The 18,475-nt window shown below is 48.4% G+C and overlaps 1 protein-coding gene across 2 annotated transcripts in view; it reads left to right on the forward strand.

The window, feature by feature from the left end:
• Positions 1-18,475, forward strand: part of THOC2 (THO complex subunit 2) — a 900,323-nt gene that overhangs the window by 304,053 nt on the left and 577,795 nt on the right. For both annotated transcript variants that reach the window (XM_069211944.1, XM_069211952.1), the window contains exon 16: positions 13,177-13,261. In XM_069211944.1, the coding sequence (XP_069068045.1) occupies positions 13,177-13,261 (85 nt within the window). The remainder of the gene's footprint in view (positions 1-13,176; positions 13,262-18,475) is intronic.

Below are 18,475 nucleotides of genomic sequence, written 5' to 3' on the forward strand. Positions count from 1 at the left end.
TCCAGTATCGGACAATAGTCCAGAGTCGTACCCAACTAAACCCTCACCACCTGAGGACAGTACAGCATATGCACAGGTGGTAGCTAGGGCAGCCGAATTTCATAATGTATCTCTACATTCGGAGCCTATTGAGGATGACTTCCTCTTTAACACCCTGTCCTCCACCCACAGCCATTATCAAAGTCTTCCCATGCTCCCGGGAATGCTAAGGCACGCTAAACAGATTTTCAAGGAGCCTGTTAAAAGCAGAGCAATAACTCCAAGGGTGGAGAAAAAATACAAGGCACCGCCCACAGACCCTGCTTTTATTACATCACAACTGACACCAGATTCAGTAGTCGTAGGAGCAGCTCGTAAAAGAGCCAACTCGCAGACATCAGGCGACGCACCACCTCCGGACAAGGAGAGCCGCAAGTTTGATGCAGCTGGGAAAATGGTTGCAGCACAAGCTGCAAATCAGTGGCGCATCGCCAACTCGCAAGCACTCCTAGCGCGATACGACATGGCCCATTGGGACGAGATGCAGCATCTCATCGAGCACCTCCCCAAAGAATTCCAGAAACGAGCGAAACAAGTGGTTGAAGAGGGGCAAAATATCTCCAACAACCAAATACGTTCTTCTGTGGATGCAGCAGATACAGCTGCAAGGACAATAAATACTGCTGTGACAATAAGGAGGCACGCATGGCTGCGCACATCTGGCTTCAAACCTGAGATACAACAGGCAGTGCTCAATATGCCGTTCAATGAACAGCAATTGTTTGGCCCAGAAGTGGACACTGCAATTGAAAAATGAAAGAAGGACACTGACACAGGCAAAGCCATGGGCGCACTCTATTCCCCGCAGGGCAGAGGCACATTTGGCACATTTCGCAAAACAACTTTCAGAGGAGGGTTTCGAGGTCAAGCCACAGAAGCCAGCACCTCACAAACAAGACCACCTACCTACCAGTGACAATATCAAAGGGGTGGCTTTTGAGGCCAATACAGAGGGGGCCAATTCCCAAGAAACCGGGGAAAGTTTCAGGGTCCCAAAACCCCTCAAAATAAACAGTGACTCACAGGTCACACAACCCCTTCACACAACACCAGTGGGGGGAAGACTAAGCCAGTTCCACAAATCATGGGAGGAAATAACAACAGACACTTGGGTCTTAGCAATTATCCAACATGGTTATTGCATAGAATTTCTCCAACTCCCTCCAAACGTCCCACCGAAAACACACAATATGTCAAAACAGCATATAGACCTTCTAGGACTAGAAGTTCAAGCATTACTGCAAAAAGACGCAATAGAATTAGTACCAAAAACACAAAAGAACACAGGAGTTTACTCACTGTACTTTCTAATACCGAAAAAGGACAAAAGTCTGAGACCAATATTAGATCTCAGAACACTAAACACCTACATCAAATCAGACCACTTTCACATGGTCACGTTACAAGACGTAATACCACTACTGAAACAGCAAGACTACATGACAACGTTAGATCTAAAAGACGCGTATTTCCATATACCGATACATCCCTCGCACAGGAAATACCTAAGGTTCGTATTCAAAGGAATACATTACCAATTCAAAGTGTTGCCATTCGGAATAACAACAGCACCAAGAGTCTTTACAAAATGTCTAGCAGTAGTAGCTGCACATATCAGGAGGCAGCAAATACACGTGTTCCCGTACCTAGACGATTGGTTAATCAAAACCAACTCGCTAACAAAGTGTTCACACCACACAGATTATGTTATACAAACCCTTTACAAACTGGGTTTCTCCATCAACTATGCAAAGTCACACCTTTTGCCGTGTCAAACACAGCAATACTTAGGAGCGACAATCAACACAACAAAAGGGATAGCCACTCCAAGTCCACAAAGGGTTCAACATTTTCACAAGGTGATACAAGCTATGTATCCAACACAAAAGATACACGCAAAGATGGTATTAAAACTCCTAGGCATGATGTCCTCATGCATAGCCATTGTCCCAAACGCAAGTTGCACATGCGGCCCTTACAACAGTGCCTAGCATCACAATGGTCACATGCACAGGGTCAACTTCTAGATCTGGTGTTGATAGACCGCCAAACATACATCTCGCTTCTATGGTGGAACAGTACAAATTTAAACAAAGGGCGGCCGTTCCAAGACCCAGTGCCACAATACGTGATAACAACAGATGCTTCCATGACAGGTTGGGGAGCACACCTCAATCAACACAGCATCCAAGGACAATGGGACGTACATCAAAGAAAGTTTCATATAAATCACCTAGAATTGTTAGCAGTATTTCTAGCGTTGAAAGCATTCCAACCAATGATAACCCACAAATACATTCTTGTCAAAACAGACAACATGACGACAATGTATTATTTAAACAAACAAGGGGGAACACACTCGACACAGTTGTGTCTCCTAACACAAAAAATATGGCATTGGGCAATTCACAACCACATTTGCCTAATAGCACAGTTTATTCCAGGGATCCAGAACCAGCTAGCAGACAATCTCTCTCGGGATCACCAACAGGTCCACGAATGGGAAATTCACCCCCAGATCCTGAACACTTACTTCCAAATTTGGGGAACACCTCAAATAGATCTATTTGCAACAAAAGAATACGCAAAATGCCAAAACTTCGCATCCAGGTACCCACACCGGCAATCTCAAGGCAATGCTCTATGGATGAATTGCTCACGGATATTTGCGTACGCTTTTCCCCCTCTCCCTCTCCCTCTCCTTCCATATCTAGTAAACAGATTGAGTCAAAACAAACTCAAACTCATACTAATAGCACCAACATGGGCAAGACAACCTTGGTATACCACACTACTAGACCTGTCAGTAGTACCTCATGTCAAACTACCCAACAGGCCAGATCTGTTAACACAACACAAACAACAGATCAGGCATCCAAACCCAGCATCGCTGAATCTAGCAATTTGGCTCCTGAAATCCTAGAATTTGGACACTTGAACCTCACACAAGAGTGTATGGAGGTCATAAAACAAGCTAGAAGACCATCCACTAGACACTGCTATGCAAGTAAATGGAAAAGATTTGTTTGTTACTGCCATAATAATCAAGTCCAACCATTGCATGCATCTCCAAAAGATGTAGTAGGATATTTACTACATTTACAAAAATCAAATCTAGCTTTCTCTTCCATAAAAATACATCTCGCAGCAATATCTGCTTACCTGCAGATTACTCATTCAACTTCCCTATTTAGAATACCTGTCATTAAAGCGTTTATGGAGGGCCTAAAGAGAATTATACCACCAAGGATACCACCTGTTCCTTCATGGAACCTCAACATTGTCTTGACAAGGCTCATGGGTCCACCCTTCGAACCCATGCATTCTTGTGAAATGCAATACTTAACGTGGAAAGTTGCATTTCTCATTGCCATCACATCTCTAAGAAGAGTAAGTGAAATACAGGCGTTTACCATACAAGAACCATTTATTCAAATACACAAAAATAAGGTCGTTCTAAGAACAAATCCAAAATTCTTACCAAAGGTTATCTCACCGTTCCACTTAAACCAAACAGTGGAATTACCAGTGTTCTTCCCACAGCCAGATTCAATAGCTGAAAGAGCACTACATACACTAGACATCAAGAGAGCGCTAATGTACTACATTGACAGGACAAAAGAAATTAGGAAGACAAAACAACTATTTATTGCCTTCAAAAAAACCTCATACAGGAAATCCAATTTCAAAACAAGGTATCGCCAGATGGATAGTAAAGTGCATCCAAACCTGCTATCTTAAAGCAAAGAGAGAACTGCCTATTACACCAAAGGCACACTCCACCAGAAAGAAGGGTGATACTATGGCCTTTCTAGGAAATATTCCAATGACCGAAATATGTAAGGCAGGAACATGGTCTACGCCTCATACATTTACTAAACACTACTGTGTAGATGTGTTATCTGCACAACAGGCCACAGTAGGTCAAGCCGTACTAAGAACTTTATTTCAAACTACTTCCACTCCTACAGGCTGAACCACCGCTTTTGGGGAGATAACTGCTTACTAGTCTATGCACAGCATGTGTATCTGCAGCTACACATGCCACTGAACGGAAAATGTCACTTACCCAGTGTACATCTGTTTGTGGCATTAGTCGCTGCAGATTCACATGCGCCCACCCTCCTCCCCGGGAGCCTGTAGCCGTTTAGAAGTAGATCTTGTACATTTGTAAATATATTACATTAAACCTTCATTTTGTACATACGTATTTATTCCATTGCATGGACACTATTATTAGCATACACAACTCCTACCTCACCCTCTGCGGGGAAAACAATCTAAGATGGAGTTGACGCCCATGCGCAATGGAACCGAAGTGGGAGGAGTCCCTCGGTCTCGTGACTCGAAAAGACTTCTTCGAAGAAAAACAACTTGTAACACTCCGACCCAACACCAGATGGCGGACTATGCACAGCATGTGAATCTGCAGCGACTAATGCCACGAACAGATGTACACTGGGTAAGTGACATTTTCCTTTTGGAACAGATCACCACAACATTATAGACAGGTAACTTACCCTTAGGAGGTAAGTGATACACTAAATGTATATACTAGCAATCAGAAACAGACATAGAAAAGGTAAGATAACAGTGCAAATAGTAATAACCAGTAGTGCCCCTAGGGGAAGCACAAACCATATACTATGCGGTGGATTCCTGAAGAAAGACTTGTGGAGAGAAGAGGGGACCAAGTCCAAGTGTCATGGTGGAGTCCAGGAGGAATATGAGGAAATACCCACCCAGCTGCGGATGCAGGAGTTGGTCGACTGTGAGGAAGAAAGTCAGCCCTGGAGCCGATGAAGAGTTGCTGAGGGATGCGGAAGTTGCTCCACGCCGGAAGGAGGATTGCAGACGGGTGTTTGTGCAGTATTTCCACCCACAAGCCTTGGCAAAGGCAAACTCGCGGTTAGTTGGAGAGGTGCTGCTGGGGACCATCAAGACTCAGGAGGGGGAATTACAGGGGACCCTTAACGTTGCAGAGAGTTTACAGGATCAGAGGCTGCACCCACAGGACGGGACACAGGAGTCGCAGAAGGAGCCCTCACAGTGCTACAAAAAAGGATCCCACACCGCAGGAGAACCACGCAGGAAGCTGTGCTTTGCAAGATGGAGTGGTGGGGGCTGGAGCTACACGTCGCCTGAAGATCCCTTGGAGGAGATGTAAACAAGCCTTGGCAGGTGCAAGACACGCAGTGCACAGGTATACTGTCCTGCGTGGGAAGTGAAAGGCTTACCTCCACCAAAGTTGGACAGCTGGCAGAGAGGACAAAGAGGCCTACTCCAGGCCACAACCCATGATGCAGGATCCACGCAGCTCAGCAGGAGAAGGGGATCCACGTAGCCGGTCGTCACTTGTCATAGGTACCTGCAGTTGCAGGGGAGACACTCCTTCACTCTAAGGGAGATTCCTTCTTCTTGTGCAGGCTGAAGAGTTGCAGTCTGCTGAGGTTGCATGACGAGGAAAGTGTTGCAAAGCTAGCTGGAGCCCCAGAAACAATGTTGCTGAAGAATCCTTTTTCCTTGGAAGCAACTGTCGGGTCCTGGAATTTCCAGTCGCTGTTCCGGAGCCCAGAAGTCAAAGTAAAGGTTGCAGAGCAGTCCTGCTGGAACCTTGCAAACCGATTCTGAGGACCCACCCAAGAGCGAGACCCTTAATAGCCCTGAAAGGGGGATTGGTCACCTAACCAGGTAAGCATTTATCAGGAGGGGGCTCTGACGTCACCTGCCTGGCCACTCAGATGCTCCCAGAGTTCTGTGCCAACCTTGGAAACAAGATGGCAGAACACAGGGACCCTCTAGGGGAGCTCTGGGCACCACCCCTGGGGTGGTGATGGACAGGGGAGTGATTTCTTCCCTTTCCATTGTCCAGTTCCCCCCCAGAGAAGGGACTTAGGGGTCCCTGAACTGGTGTGGACTGGTTTGTGCACGGAGGGCACCAACTGTGACCTTCATTGCAAACCAGTGGCTTGGGGAGGCTACCCCCCTGCCCCCAATCCAGTCACACCTATTTCCAAAGGGAGAGGGTGTTACCTCCTTCTCCCAAAGGAAATCTTTTGTTCTGCCTTCCTGGGCTTGATCAGATCAAGCAGCAGGAGGGCAGAAATCTGTCTGAGGGGTGGCAGCAGCTGGGCTGCCTGGAAAATCCCATAAGACAGGCAGTAGCTCCTCTAAGGAGCCCCCAGAGTGCATGGAATCATCCTTCCAATAATCATACTTCCAATACTTTCAACAGTATTGGGGTATGATTCTGACATGTTTGATAGCAAACATGCCCAGGTTTGGAGTTAACATTATGGAACTGGACATAGGTAGTGACCTATCTCCAGTACACACATAGGCGTCTCCGCTCTCCCAAGGTCCAGGAAAATGGATCTGGAGTTTGTGGGGGCACCTCTGCTAGTGCAGGGGTGCCTCACACACAGGTAACTGCACCCTGCCTTCTGGGGTTAGAGGACCTACAATGTGAGTGACTTAGTGACATGTCGTAGTGCCTGGATTGAAAACGGGTGCATGCACCTGTTTCACGCAGGCTGCGATGGCAGGCCTGCAGAACAGTTTGCATGGGCTCCCTATGGTTGGCAGAATAACTGCTGGAGCCCATAGGGATTCCCTGGATCCCCAATGACCTTGGTACCATATACTAGGGACTTACATGGGGGTGGGGGGGGGGGTGAGGGACCACTATGCTAATTGTGGGAAGAAAAGGTTAGTAGCAACCAAATTTAGAGGGCAGAGGATAATCAATGGAGTCGTGGTTAGCAGGATCCCAGTAAACACAGTCAAACACACTGACAACAGAGAGAAATTGGTGGTAACCAGGCCAAGAAAGAAGGCACTTTCCTACAATGATGCACATCAGTTACCTAGAGCTTCCAGCTGTTAACGTAGCGGTTAAATCGTTTGTAGTTCATACGCAGAGACATGACAGCCATGTACTATGTGCAGAAATGGGGGGTGCAGGAGTGGGTTTGGGGGCTGGGGCGGGTAAACACTCGGCAACTCTCTTGTCTTTTACAGACCATTTGGCACTGGGCCATTTGCCACAACATTTACCTGCCAGCAGAACACCTCCCATAGACGCACAACATCTTGGCAGACTTACTCAGCAGGATGCAGCAACAAGTGCACGAATTAGAACTCCACTGTAGGAAGTTGGCTCTGTATGCACTATTTCAAAGTAAGGAATAGTATGCACAGAGTCCAAGGGTTCCCTTTAGAGGTAAGATAGTGGCAAAAAGAGATAATTCTAATGCTCTATTTTGTGGTAGTGTGGTCGAGCAGTAGGCTTATCAAAGGAGTAGTGTTAAGCATTTGTTGTACACACACAGGCAATAAATGAGGAACACACACTCGGAGACAATTCAAGGCCAATAGGTTTTTGTATAGAAAAATATATTTTCTTAGTTTATTTTAAGAACCACAGGTTCAAGATTTACATGTAATACTTTAAATGAAAGGTATTGCAGGTAGGTACTTTAGGAACTTTGAATTAGCAAAATAGCATATACAGTTTTCACATAAATCACATATAGCTATTTTAAAACTAGACATTGCAATTTTCAACAGTTCCTGGGGGCAGTAAGAGTTTTTTTTGCAGGTAAGTAAACCACCTACAGGGTTCAAGTTTGGGTCCAAGGTAGCCCACCGTTGGGGGTTCAGAGCAACCCCAAAGTTACCACACCAGCAGCTCAGGGCCGGTCAGGTGCAGAGGTCAAAGTGGTGCCCAAAACGCATAGGCTTCAATGGAGAAGGGGGTGCCCTGGTTCCAGTCTGCCAGCAGGTAAGTACCCGCGTCTTCGGAGGGCAGACCAGGGGGGTTAGGTAGGGCACCAGGGGGGGGGGGGGGGGACACAAGTCCACACAGAAAGTACACCCTCAGCGGCACGGGGGCGGCCGGGTGCAGTGTGCAAACAAGCGTTGGGTTTGTAATAGAAAGCAATGGGAGACCAAGGGGGTCTCTTCAGCGATGCAGGCAAGGGGGGGGGGGGGGCTCCTCGGGGTAGCCACCACCTGGGCAAGGGAGAGGGCCACCTTGGGGTCGCTCCTGCACTGGAGGTCGGGTCCTTCAGGTCCTGGGGGCTGCGGGTGCAGTGTCCCTACCAGGCGTCGGGTTCTTAGAAGCAGGCAGTCGCGGTCAGGGGGAGCCTCGGGATTCCCTCTGCAGGCATCGCTGTGGGGGCTCAGGGTGGGCAACTCTGGCTACTCACGGTCTCGCAGTCGCCGGGGAGTCCTCCCTGAAGTGATTGTTCTCCACAAGTCGAGCCGGGGGCGTCTGGTGCAGAGTGCCAAGTCTCACGCTTCCGGCGGGAAACACAAGTTGTTTCAAAGTTGCTTCTTTTGTTGCAAGGTTGCAGTCTTTGGTGAACAGAGCCACTGTCCTCGGGAGTTCTTGGTCCTTCTAGATGCAGGGCAGTCCTCTGAGGCTTCAGAGGTCGCTGGTCCCTGTGGAAAGCGTCGCTGGAGCAGTGTCTTTAGAAGTGGGGAGACGGGCCGGTAGAGCTGGGGCCAAAGCAGTTGGGGTGTCCGTCTTCTCTGCAGGGTTTTTCAGCTTAGCAGTCCTCTTCTTCTTAGGTTGCAGGAATCTGAGTTCCTAGGTTCTGGGGAGCCCCTAAATACTGAATTTAGGGGTGTGTTTAGGTCTGGGGGGTTAGTAGCCAATGGCTACTAGCCCTGAGGGTGGCTACACCCTCTTTGTGCCTCCTCCCTGAGGGGAGGGGGGCACATCCCTAATCCTATTGGGGGAATCCTCCATCTGCAAGATGGAGGATTTCTAAAAGTTAGTCACCTCAGCTCAGGGCACCTTAGGGGCTGTCCTGACTGGCCAGTGACTCCTTGTTTTTCTCATTATCTCCTCCAGCCTTGCCGCCAAAGGTGGGGCCGTGGCCGGAGGGGGCGGGCAACTCCACTAGCTGGAGTGCCCTGGGGTGCTGTAACAAAGGGGGTGAGCCTTTGAGGCTCACCACCAGGTGTTACAGTTCCTGCAGGGGGAGGTGATAAGCATCGCCACCCAGTACAGGCTTTGTTACTAGCCACAGAGTGACAAAGGCACTCTCCCCATGTGGCCAGCAACAGGTCTAGTGTGTGGCAGGCCGCTAAAACCAGTCCGCCTACACGGGTAGTAGGTTAAGGTTTCAGGGGGCACCTCTAAGGTGCCCTCTGGGGTGTATGTTACAATAAAATGTTGTAGGAAGTTGGCTCTGTATGTGCTATTTCAAAGTAAGGAATAGCATGCACAGAGTCCAAGGGTTCCCCTTAGAGGTAAGATAGTGGCAAAAAGAGATAATACTAATGCTCTATTTTGTGGTAGTGTGGTCGAGCAGTAGGCTTATCAAAGGAGTAGTGTTAAGCATTTGTTGTACATACACACAGGCAATAAATGAGGAACCCACACTCAGAGACAAATCCAGCCAATAGGTTTTGTTATAGAAAAATATATTTTCTTAGTTTATTTTAAGAACCACAGGTTCAAATTTTACATGTAATATCTCATTTGAAAGGTATTGCAGGTAAGTACTTTAGGAACTTTGAATCATTTCATTAGCATGTATACTTTACACATAAAACACAATAAGCTGTTTTAAAAGTGGACACAGTGCAATTTTCACAGTTCCTGGGGGAGGTAAAGTAATGTTAGTTTTAACAGGTAAGTAAGTCACTTACAGGTTTCAGTTTTTGGTCCAAGGTAGCCCACCGTTGGGGGTTCAGAGCAACCCCAAAGTTACCACACCAGCAGCTCAGGGCCGGTCAGGTGCAGAGGTCAAAGAGGTGCCCAAAACGCATAGGCTTCAATGGAGAGAAGGGGGTGCCCCGGTTCCAGTCTGCCAGCAGGTAAGTACCCGCGTCTTCGGAGGGCAGACCAGGGGGGTTTTGTAGGGCACCGGGGGGGACACAAGTCCACACAGAAAGTACACCATCAGCAGCGCGGGGGCGGCCGGGTGCAGTGTGCAAACAAGCGTCGGGTTTCCTTTAGTTTTCAATGGGAGACCAAGGGGTCTCTTCAGCGATGCAGGCAGGCAAGGGGGGGGCTCCTTGGGGTAGCCACCACCTGGGCAAGGGAGAGGGCCTCCTGAGGGTCACTCCTGCACAGAAGTTCCGTTCCTTCAGGTGCTGGGGGCTGCGGGTGCAGGGTCTTTTCCAGCCGTCGGGAAATGGAGTTCAGACAGTCGCGGTCAGGGGGAGCCTGGGGATTCCCTCTGCAGGCGTCGCTGTGGGGGCTCAGGGGGGACAACTTTGGTTACTCACAGTCGTAGAGTCGCCGGAGGGTCCTCCCTTAGGTGTTGGTTCTCCACCAGTCGAGTCGGGGTCGCTGGGTGCAGTGTTGCAAGTCTCACGCTTCTTGCGGGGAGTTGCAGGGGTCTTTAAATCTGCTCCTTGTAACAAAGTTGCAGTTCTCTTGGAGCAGTGGCGCTGTCCTCGGGAGTTTCTAGTCTTTCTTGAAGCTGGGCAGTCCTCAGAGGATTCAGAGGTCGCTGGTCCCTTGGAAAGCGTCGCTGGAGCAGGTTTCTTTGGAAGGCAGGAGACAGGCCGGTAAGTCTGGAGCCAAAGCAGTTGGTGTCTTCTGTTCTTCCTCTGCAGGGGTTTTTCAGCTCAGCAGTCCTTCTTCTTCAGGTAAGTTGCAGGAATCCAAATTCTTAGGTTCAGGGAAGCCCTTAAATACTAAATTTAAGGGCGTGTTTAGGTCTGGGGGGTTAGTAGCCAATGGCTACTAGCCCTGAGGGTGAGTACACCCTCTTTGTGCCTCCTCCTAAGGGGAGGGGGTCACATCCCTAATCCTATTGGGGGAATCTTCCATCTGCAAGATGGAGGATTTCTAAAAGTTGGAGTCACTTCAGCTCAGGACACCTTAGGGGCTGTCCTGACTGGCCAGTGACTCCTTGTTTTTCTCATTATTTTCTCCGGCCTTGCCGCCAAAAGTGGGGGCTGGGGCCGGAGGGGGCGGGCAACTCCACTAGCTGGAGTGTCCTGCGGTGCTGGCACAAAGGGGTGAGCCTTTGAGGCTCACCGCCAAGTGTGACAGCCCCTGCCTGGGGGAGGTGTTAGCATCTCCACCCAGTGCAGGCTTTGTTACTGGCCTCAGAGTGACAAAGGCACTCTCCCCATGGGGCCAGCAACATGTCTCTAGTGTGGCAGGCTGCTGAAACCAGTCAGCCTACACAGATAGTTGGTTAAGGTTTCAGGGGGCACCTCTAAGGTGCCCTCTGGGGTGTATTTTACAATAAAATGTACACTGGCATCAGTGTGCATTTATTGTGCTGAGAAGTTTGATAACAAACTTCCCAGTTTTCAGTGTAGCCATTATGGTGCTGTGGAGTCCGTGTTTGACAGACTCCCAGACCATATACTCTTATGGCTACCCTGCACTTACAATGTCTAAGGTATTGCTTAGACACTGTGGGGGCACAGTGCTCATGCACTGGTGCCCTCACCTATGGTATAGTGCACCCTGCCTTAGGGCTGTAAGGCCTGCTAGAGGGGTGACTTATCTATACCTGCATAGGCAGTGAGAGGCTTGCATGGCACCCTGAGGGGAGTGCCATGTTGACTTACTCGTTTTGTTCTCACCAGCACACACAAGCTGGCAAGCAGGGTGTCTGTGCTGAGTGAGGGGTCTCCAGGGTGGCATAAGATGTGCTGCAGCCCTTAGAGACCTTCCTTGGCATCAGGGCCCTTGGTACCAGGGGTACCATTTACAAGGGACTTATCTGGATGCCAGGGGGTGCCAATTGTGGATACAAAAGTACAGGTTAGGGAAAGAACACTGGTGCTGGGGCCTGGTTAGCAGGCCTCAGCACACTTTCAATTCAAAACATAGCATCAGCAAAGGCAAAAAGTCAGGGGGTAACCATGCCAAGGAGGCATTTCCTTACAAATGTACACTGGCATCAGTGTGCATTTATTGTGCTGAGAAGTTTGACTTACACTTACAATGTCTAAGGTTTTGCTTGGACACTGTAGGGGCATAGTGCTCATGCACTTATGCCCTCACTTAGGGTATAGTGCATCCTGCCTTAGGGCTGTAAGGCCTGCTAGAGGGGTGACTTATCTATACTGCATAGGCAGTGTGAGGTTGGCATGGCACCCTGAGGGGAGTGCCATGTCGGCTTTGTCGTTTTATCCCCACTAGCACACACAAGCTGGCAAGCAGTGTGTCTGTGCTGAGTGAGGGGTCCCCAGGGGGGCATAAGATATGCTGCAGCCCTTAGAGACCTTCCCTGGCATCAGGGCCCTTGTTACCGGGGGTACCAGTTACAAGGGACTTACCTGGATGCCAGGGTGTGCCAATTGTGAAAACAAAAGTACAGGTTAGGGTAAGAACACTGGTGCTGGGGCCTGGTTAGCAGGCCTCAGCACACTTTCAAATCCAAACTTAGCATCAGCCAAGGCAGAAAGTCAGGGGGTAACCATGCCAAGGAGGCATTTCCTTACAAGTGGTTATAATCCCATGGATTGATAAAACATACACACTATATTATAATTTGTCCACCTTTCAGACCCTGCTGCAAGAGTTCAACTTTAATGTATTTCCCACAATCAGTCCTTCCAAAGTTGTTCAATACTAAGCCAGATGAGATTACATTGGCCACAACGTTGTCATTAGGTACCTAGTCAGTTATTGGTAGTACCATTTAAATCATTTTATTTTTCTAAAGATAATCACTAACTGGACATAGATGAATTTGAATATTGTTTGTTGTACTGAATGCAAGTTTTTATCTTCTTCTATGATGATGTGCCTTGACTAGTAGGGATCACTGTTCTGTCATAGGTCAAGTGCCTAGAAAAAGTAACTTAATTATCCAAAGTAACTTTATTATCCAATTGAAGTGTACTGGTTTTGTGGCCCTGGAACCCTAACGATGAAACAACCTTATCCACACATGAGCCTAGTCACAATCCACTGAAAAGATATCACAAATGTTGGTGCTTACTCTTTCTGTCTGATTGAGCCATAGCTCTTGTAAATAGTTCAAGTGCTGACTAAAGTCATGTCCCTCCCAGGTTTTCTTTAAACATTAATGATTTCTTGTTATTATGTGAATCGTTTTGTGTATGAATTCCATAAACTAGGTGTACTCTGCAGACGTAATATATATTTTATTACACTTGTAAAAAGTTGTCTTTTTCTGTTTTCAGACGTCTGACCAAAGAAAATGTGAAACCTTCTGGAAGACAGATTGGAAAACTGAGCCATAGCAATCCAACGATTTTATTTGATTATGTATGTTTTTGCTTCTTTGCTGTAGAGCATAGGCAATTTTTTCTGCTATAAAATGTTACCAAGCTTCTTTCCTTTACAGAGCGAGGAGTGTTCTATGAAGGGCAGTATGAAAAGTTGTGTTTTTTTTTTTTTCTTTTTTTTTTACATGTCTTTCCATCTTTAGTTTTCCTTGTAAGGGGGCATCTTCATACTTGGTATTGGTTCAGATTTCAACTCCTAGAGATTGTATTGCCTTGAATTGCTATGGTAGCGACAAAAGGTGCCCCTAAATGTCAATTTCAGTTGTGTGTGTAGTTTTGGGTATGTTCAAATAGTTAAGCCATATGGGAATATTTTGGTTCCACATCTAGAGTTCTCCTATGTGGCCCTATTTCAGGTGAATACTTTGTTCCTTTTATAATATCACCCAGGCACTAGGGTGGATCATGAAATGTTCTTAACAGTGCTTCTATGTGCTGAAAGGTGATGCTGTGTTGACTGTTCAAGCCCTGGATTTGAAGGAGCAGAGCTGCACATAAGCACCACCCCTGCTCACGGAAGTCCATTTACTTGTGCCTTCATATGCGGATCGGGAGCTCTTGTCGCTCTTTCGTCAGTCTTTCAACTCGCCAAAACAAAATCATGCATGCAGGTGAACAATGTCCCCTCCTACATTAGGCATCAAACGATTCCACAACTATAAAAAACAGATGTCGGTCACAAACCTGGAAGAGATGTCTTTTGTCTTTTTACTTGGGACATGAACCGGAAGGCGATCTGGGACCGCAAAGCGAGGTAGTTGTGGGCCTTATGCAAGTCCTGCTCCAAGTTGATGGCTCAGACCTGCTCTTGCTCCCTACACTGTTCCTGTGACAAAATCCTCAGGTTAGTTGAAATCCAAATGAAAACATAATGTGGCCATTCTATCTGAAGAGAAGCTGCTAGGGCATCACAGTGTCAGTTTGTCTCCCTTCCAATCTCTGCTGTTGATCGCAGTGTATCCAAAAATTCACCAGAAAAGCAACAACACTGCCTCTGATCGAGGCTTTTGAGAAGGAAGCTGTTTAATTTTGGTACTCTTTCACCTTCCTTTGGGCCTCAAGGATCCTTTTGGCCCTCAGTCTGATTGCAACCAGTGAATCTGTCCTCACTGTGGTCCAAACCCCATAAGCCCATTACAGCCTATCTACCAACTCCATCTTGACTCCACAATCTTTATCTGTTCCTTCTGCTGCTGGAGAAGACTCAAGTGCAGACTGATGAACTGACTTGGACCTGATCACAACCGAGATTGTGCTCTGAATCTGCTACAGCACATATGGTCACCATACAACCTGAATCTGATGCTATGCTTCCAATACTACACAACCATCTTCAGCGGCTTCATTGTCTTTTGCCTCACAGTCTGACCAGATCTTGCCAACACCCAGAGATGATGGGGATAATTTACATCTTCTTTATGATGATGAACTTTTATAAGGGCTTGCAGGAGCCCGCGGGCTTGATTACTCCCCTGCCCCACCATACACTTCCACCCCATCTGATCTCCTTTTGGACCCTCAACAAAAAAGTGCTTCTTTTGCTGTTGTAATTAGACGAGCAGCTGAAGCCCTGGACCTACAGTTACCTTCATCTGATTCCAACAAATGTCCTTGAAGAAATTGTGCAGCCTGAGCCAGCCTCATCTTAGTCCTTGCTTCCATTCAATGAAGCTTTTATTGACCACTTAAGAGGCATTTGGTCTAAGCCCTGTTTTCACCTGCTGGCGAGTGGGCATGTGGCCAGAGTTGTGCCTGGCGACCCTGGTTTCTTTCCAAAACATCATATTTTAAAGAGCCTGCTGGTCCAAGCTTCCACCAACAAAGTGAACTTCAATTCATTCGCTATGACTTCCTGAACAGGAAGTTGAGGATGATCGAGACGTTGCTAAAATTAATGTTCCCTTAGGCTACATTAGCATTGAAGTCGGCCGTTGCTGTCTGTTTATTGGGACAACATATGCGTTCCCTCATGGTCATGGCCAATGAGCTCTTGCCAGCCATCCTTAATGGTTTTAGAGCGTCGTTTGCTCAAACTATTCAAGATGGTCAGAATGTGGCTAAATATGTAATTTGTGCTGGCCTTGATACTACTGATCATCTGAAATGAGTGACTGGACCACTGGTGTGGTCCTCTGGATGGGTGCGTTTCTCAGGAGAACTACAGGCCCGTTTATGGACATGCTTTTGAATGGCACATGCCTATTTGTAAGAAAGCTGAATCTGCTAGAGACATCTAGTTGCAGATCCATTACCTTAGAATTTCCCCCAGGCATCAGTTTGGATGTGGAGATTTTTCTCGAGCAGTACTGCTGCGGAGTCATCAGTGGTTGTCGTCCCACTCCAAGTCCTCGGGATGATGTTATAGGTCCAGGCACAAGAAGTCAAAGAACGTGAAAAGTTCTTCAACTTCACACATCCCTCGGCCGACGAGGTAGCAGGAGCATTGTCATTCTAGGCCTTCGGCTGCAGAGCCTGTGTCTGGGCCAACTCTGCGTATCCACGAGTTTCTGTGAGCCGGAGAGACCCCTGCCCAATTAACAGTTTAGGAGGCAATGCTTCTCCTTTTTAGGCAGTCCAACACCTTTGGAGCTCCTTTGAACCCCACAGAGTCTGAAGGTTCCCCTTCTGCTTCCGTGCCAGCGACTTGGGCCTCAACTCCAACGGGTTCACTTGGATCCATGCTTGGATCTGGGATGGCATCAGTCGTACCATGTTGACCTTCCCCCGACACCGGTCGTGATGCTCTAGCACCGCCTGTGTTGCCAGATGGCACTCTCCCCATCCTCATTTACAACACAGAACCACATATGCATCATATGGTGCCAACAGGAGCCATGCCTTCTATGTTAGAGCCCGAGCCCATTTCTTATAGGCTAGGGTACGGTCAGGAATGGGAGGAGTTGCTGGACCTTTTAGAATACAAACTCCAAGACCCTATGAACTAGCGTACAGACTTGGGTGAAGCCAGCGGACTGGACACCTTGCCAGTTACTGACATGCTTTCTCTCCCTACTGGGGTGCTTCATACACTATGATGGTGTGATGAGCAGCTGAATTCCTGAACCTTGAGCTGCCTTCAGTGGCGGTCAGGACTAACCTCCTGAGAGAGGTGCTTCAGCCTGGAGCTTCATCCTCCGAACCATTGCTCCCCTTGAATGAAGCAAGTACAGATGTCCTACTGGGTGCCAGGTCCAAACCAAACAGGGGCTCCTGTGAACAGGACAATTGCCCGCCACCGTCGCTATGTTCCAGGCAACTCAAGTTTACTTATGCAAGGCCCCACCCCTGAGAGCTTTAGCCATCTCTCCACTTCCCAGGGCGTGTTCCCTTCCTTACTCCCAGGTAGGGAATCCAAGAGGCTGGGTACACTTGGGAAGATGTTTTCTTCTGCCAGCCTGGCATTGCTGTCTGTGAACACTGTATGCCTATTGGGCTTTTACTTCCACACCCTGTGGGATACAGTTGTGCAAGTGCTGCTACAGGTCTCGTAGGAGGCCTGGGCTGTACTCTCACAAGCAGATGTTGATGAGATAGATACAGCAAAGTTCAAGATCCGAAGTGGACTGTACACGAGTGACTCGCTGGGCAGAGCAGTTTCATTGACTGTGGTCCTTAGGCGCCACACCTGGTTGACGACTTATGTTTTTTAGGGGATGTCCAAGCCAATCTTCGGGCCATGCCCTTTGATGGCATCTGCCTCTGTGGGGAAGAAGCAGACTTAGTGCTCAAGCGCTTCAAGGATTCTTGTGCTGCGGCTAGGTCCTTGAGCCACGTGGCAGCCCCTTTATTTCCCCCTTAGTCTGCTTTGTGGCTATGGAAGGGGCGCCCTACCACATCTATTCACATCCAGCCACATGACAGCGCTGCCCAGCCTCTGTGTGGCTGGGATCATGGGATCCACCACTCTTGTGGATCAGGGAGCCAGTGGTCTGGCCAGCACCAGACCCCCGCACCCCTTCGGTAGTTGCCTCAAAACCAACCTAGTCTGACTCATCCCCACCAGGGTCCAGTCGGAGGCAGGATCCGCCATAACCTGCTCAGCTGGCAGTCCATCATGTCAGACAGGTGGGTTTTGCAGATAGACCAAAGGGGCTACTCCCTCATTCGAGACTGCCCCCTCCATCCATGCACCGTCCTGCGATTGGATGAAGGAGGATCCCTTGGCATTTCTCTGGGAGGAAGTTAAGTTTCTCTTGACCAAGCGAACCATAGAGAGAGTTTCCTTTGCCAGAAGTAGGTCGTAGTTATTATTCTTGCTACTTTCTGGTGCCCAAAAAGGACAAGGGTCGCCTCCCTGTCCTAGACCTTTGATCCCCTCAATCTCTTCCTCAGGAAGGAGAAGTTCTAAATGCTCACTCATGACTCAGCCCTCATGACTTTATCTGCCCTTGACCCAGGAGACTGGATGGTGGTGGTGTTGGACTTGATGGCCTCTTATTTTAATCTTCCTATCATGCCTGCCCACAGACATTACATGCGGTTCACAGTGGGCCATGAGCACTTTCAGTTAACCGTGCTTCCCTTTGGCCTTACCATTGCCCCTTGGTTGAGCACCAAGGTGATGGCGGCGGTCGCAGGTCAGGAGTTTCAGACTTACCGTTCTGGTTGCTGAAGGCGGGCTCGCCCCAGGCTGTTATCTCCTACCCTCTGACTACGGTGGACCTCCTGCATTCACTGAGGTTCAATGTAAATGTGTTTAAATCACATCTGACTCCCTCTCAGACGTTCTCTTTGGCCAGAGCTGTTATGGACAGAGTGCTGTTTCAGGTTTATCCTCCTGTGCGGAGAGGCCAGGATATGATACTGATGTTTCAGCCTCTATCCTGGATTTCCGTGAGAATGGCTCGGAGGCTGCTGGCCCTCCTGGCCTCCTGTATCCTGTTGGTGAATTATGCCAAATGACATATGTGGGCTCTGCAGTGGGACCTGAAGTTCCAGTGGGCACAGCATCAGGGGAATCTCTCAAACATGGTCCAGAATTCGGAGAGGGAACTGCAGGAGATGCGCATTGGTGGTTGAAGAACTGCGATTGGGTCAGAGGCAGATACCTCTCCCACCCCATCCCAGCGCTGGCAGTAGTGAGAGATGCATCAGTCCTGGGCTGGGGCGGCCATCTAGGAGAGACGGAGATCAGAGGCATCCTGTCTTGGGCGGAGTCCTGACTCCACATCATCTTGTTGGATTTCCGGGCGAG

The sequence above is a fragment of the Pleurodeles waltl genome, chromosome 2_1 (genome assembly GCF_031143425.1).
Source record: "Pleurodeles waltl isolate 20211129_DDA chromosome 2_1, aPleWal1.hap1.20221129, whole genome shotgun sequence".
NCBI classification, from domain to species: Eukaryota; Metazoa; Chordata; class Amphibia; order Caudata; family Salamandridae; genus Pleurodeles; species Pleurodeles waltl.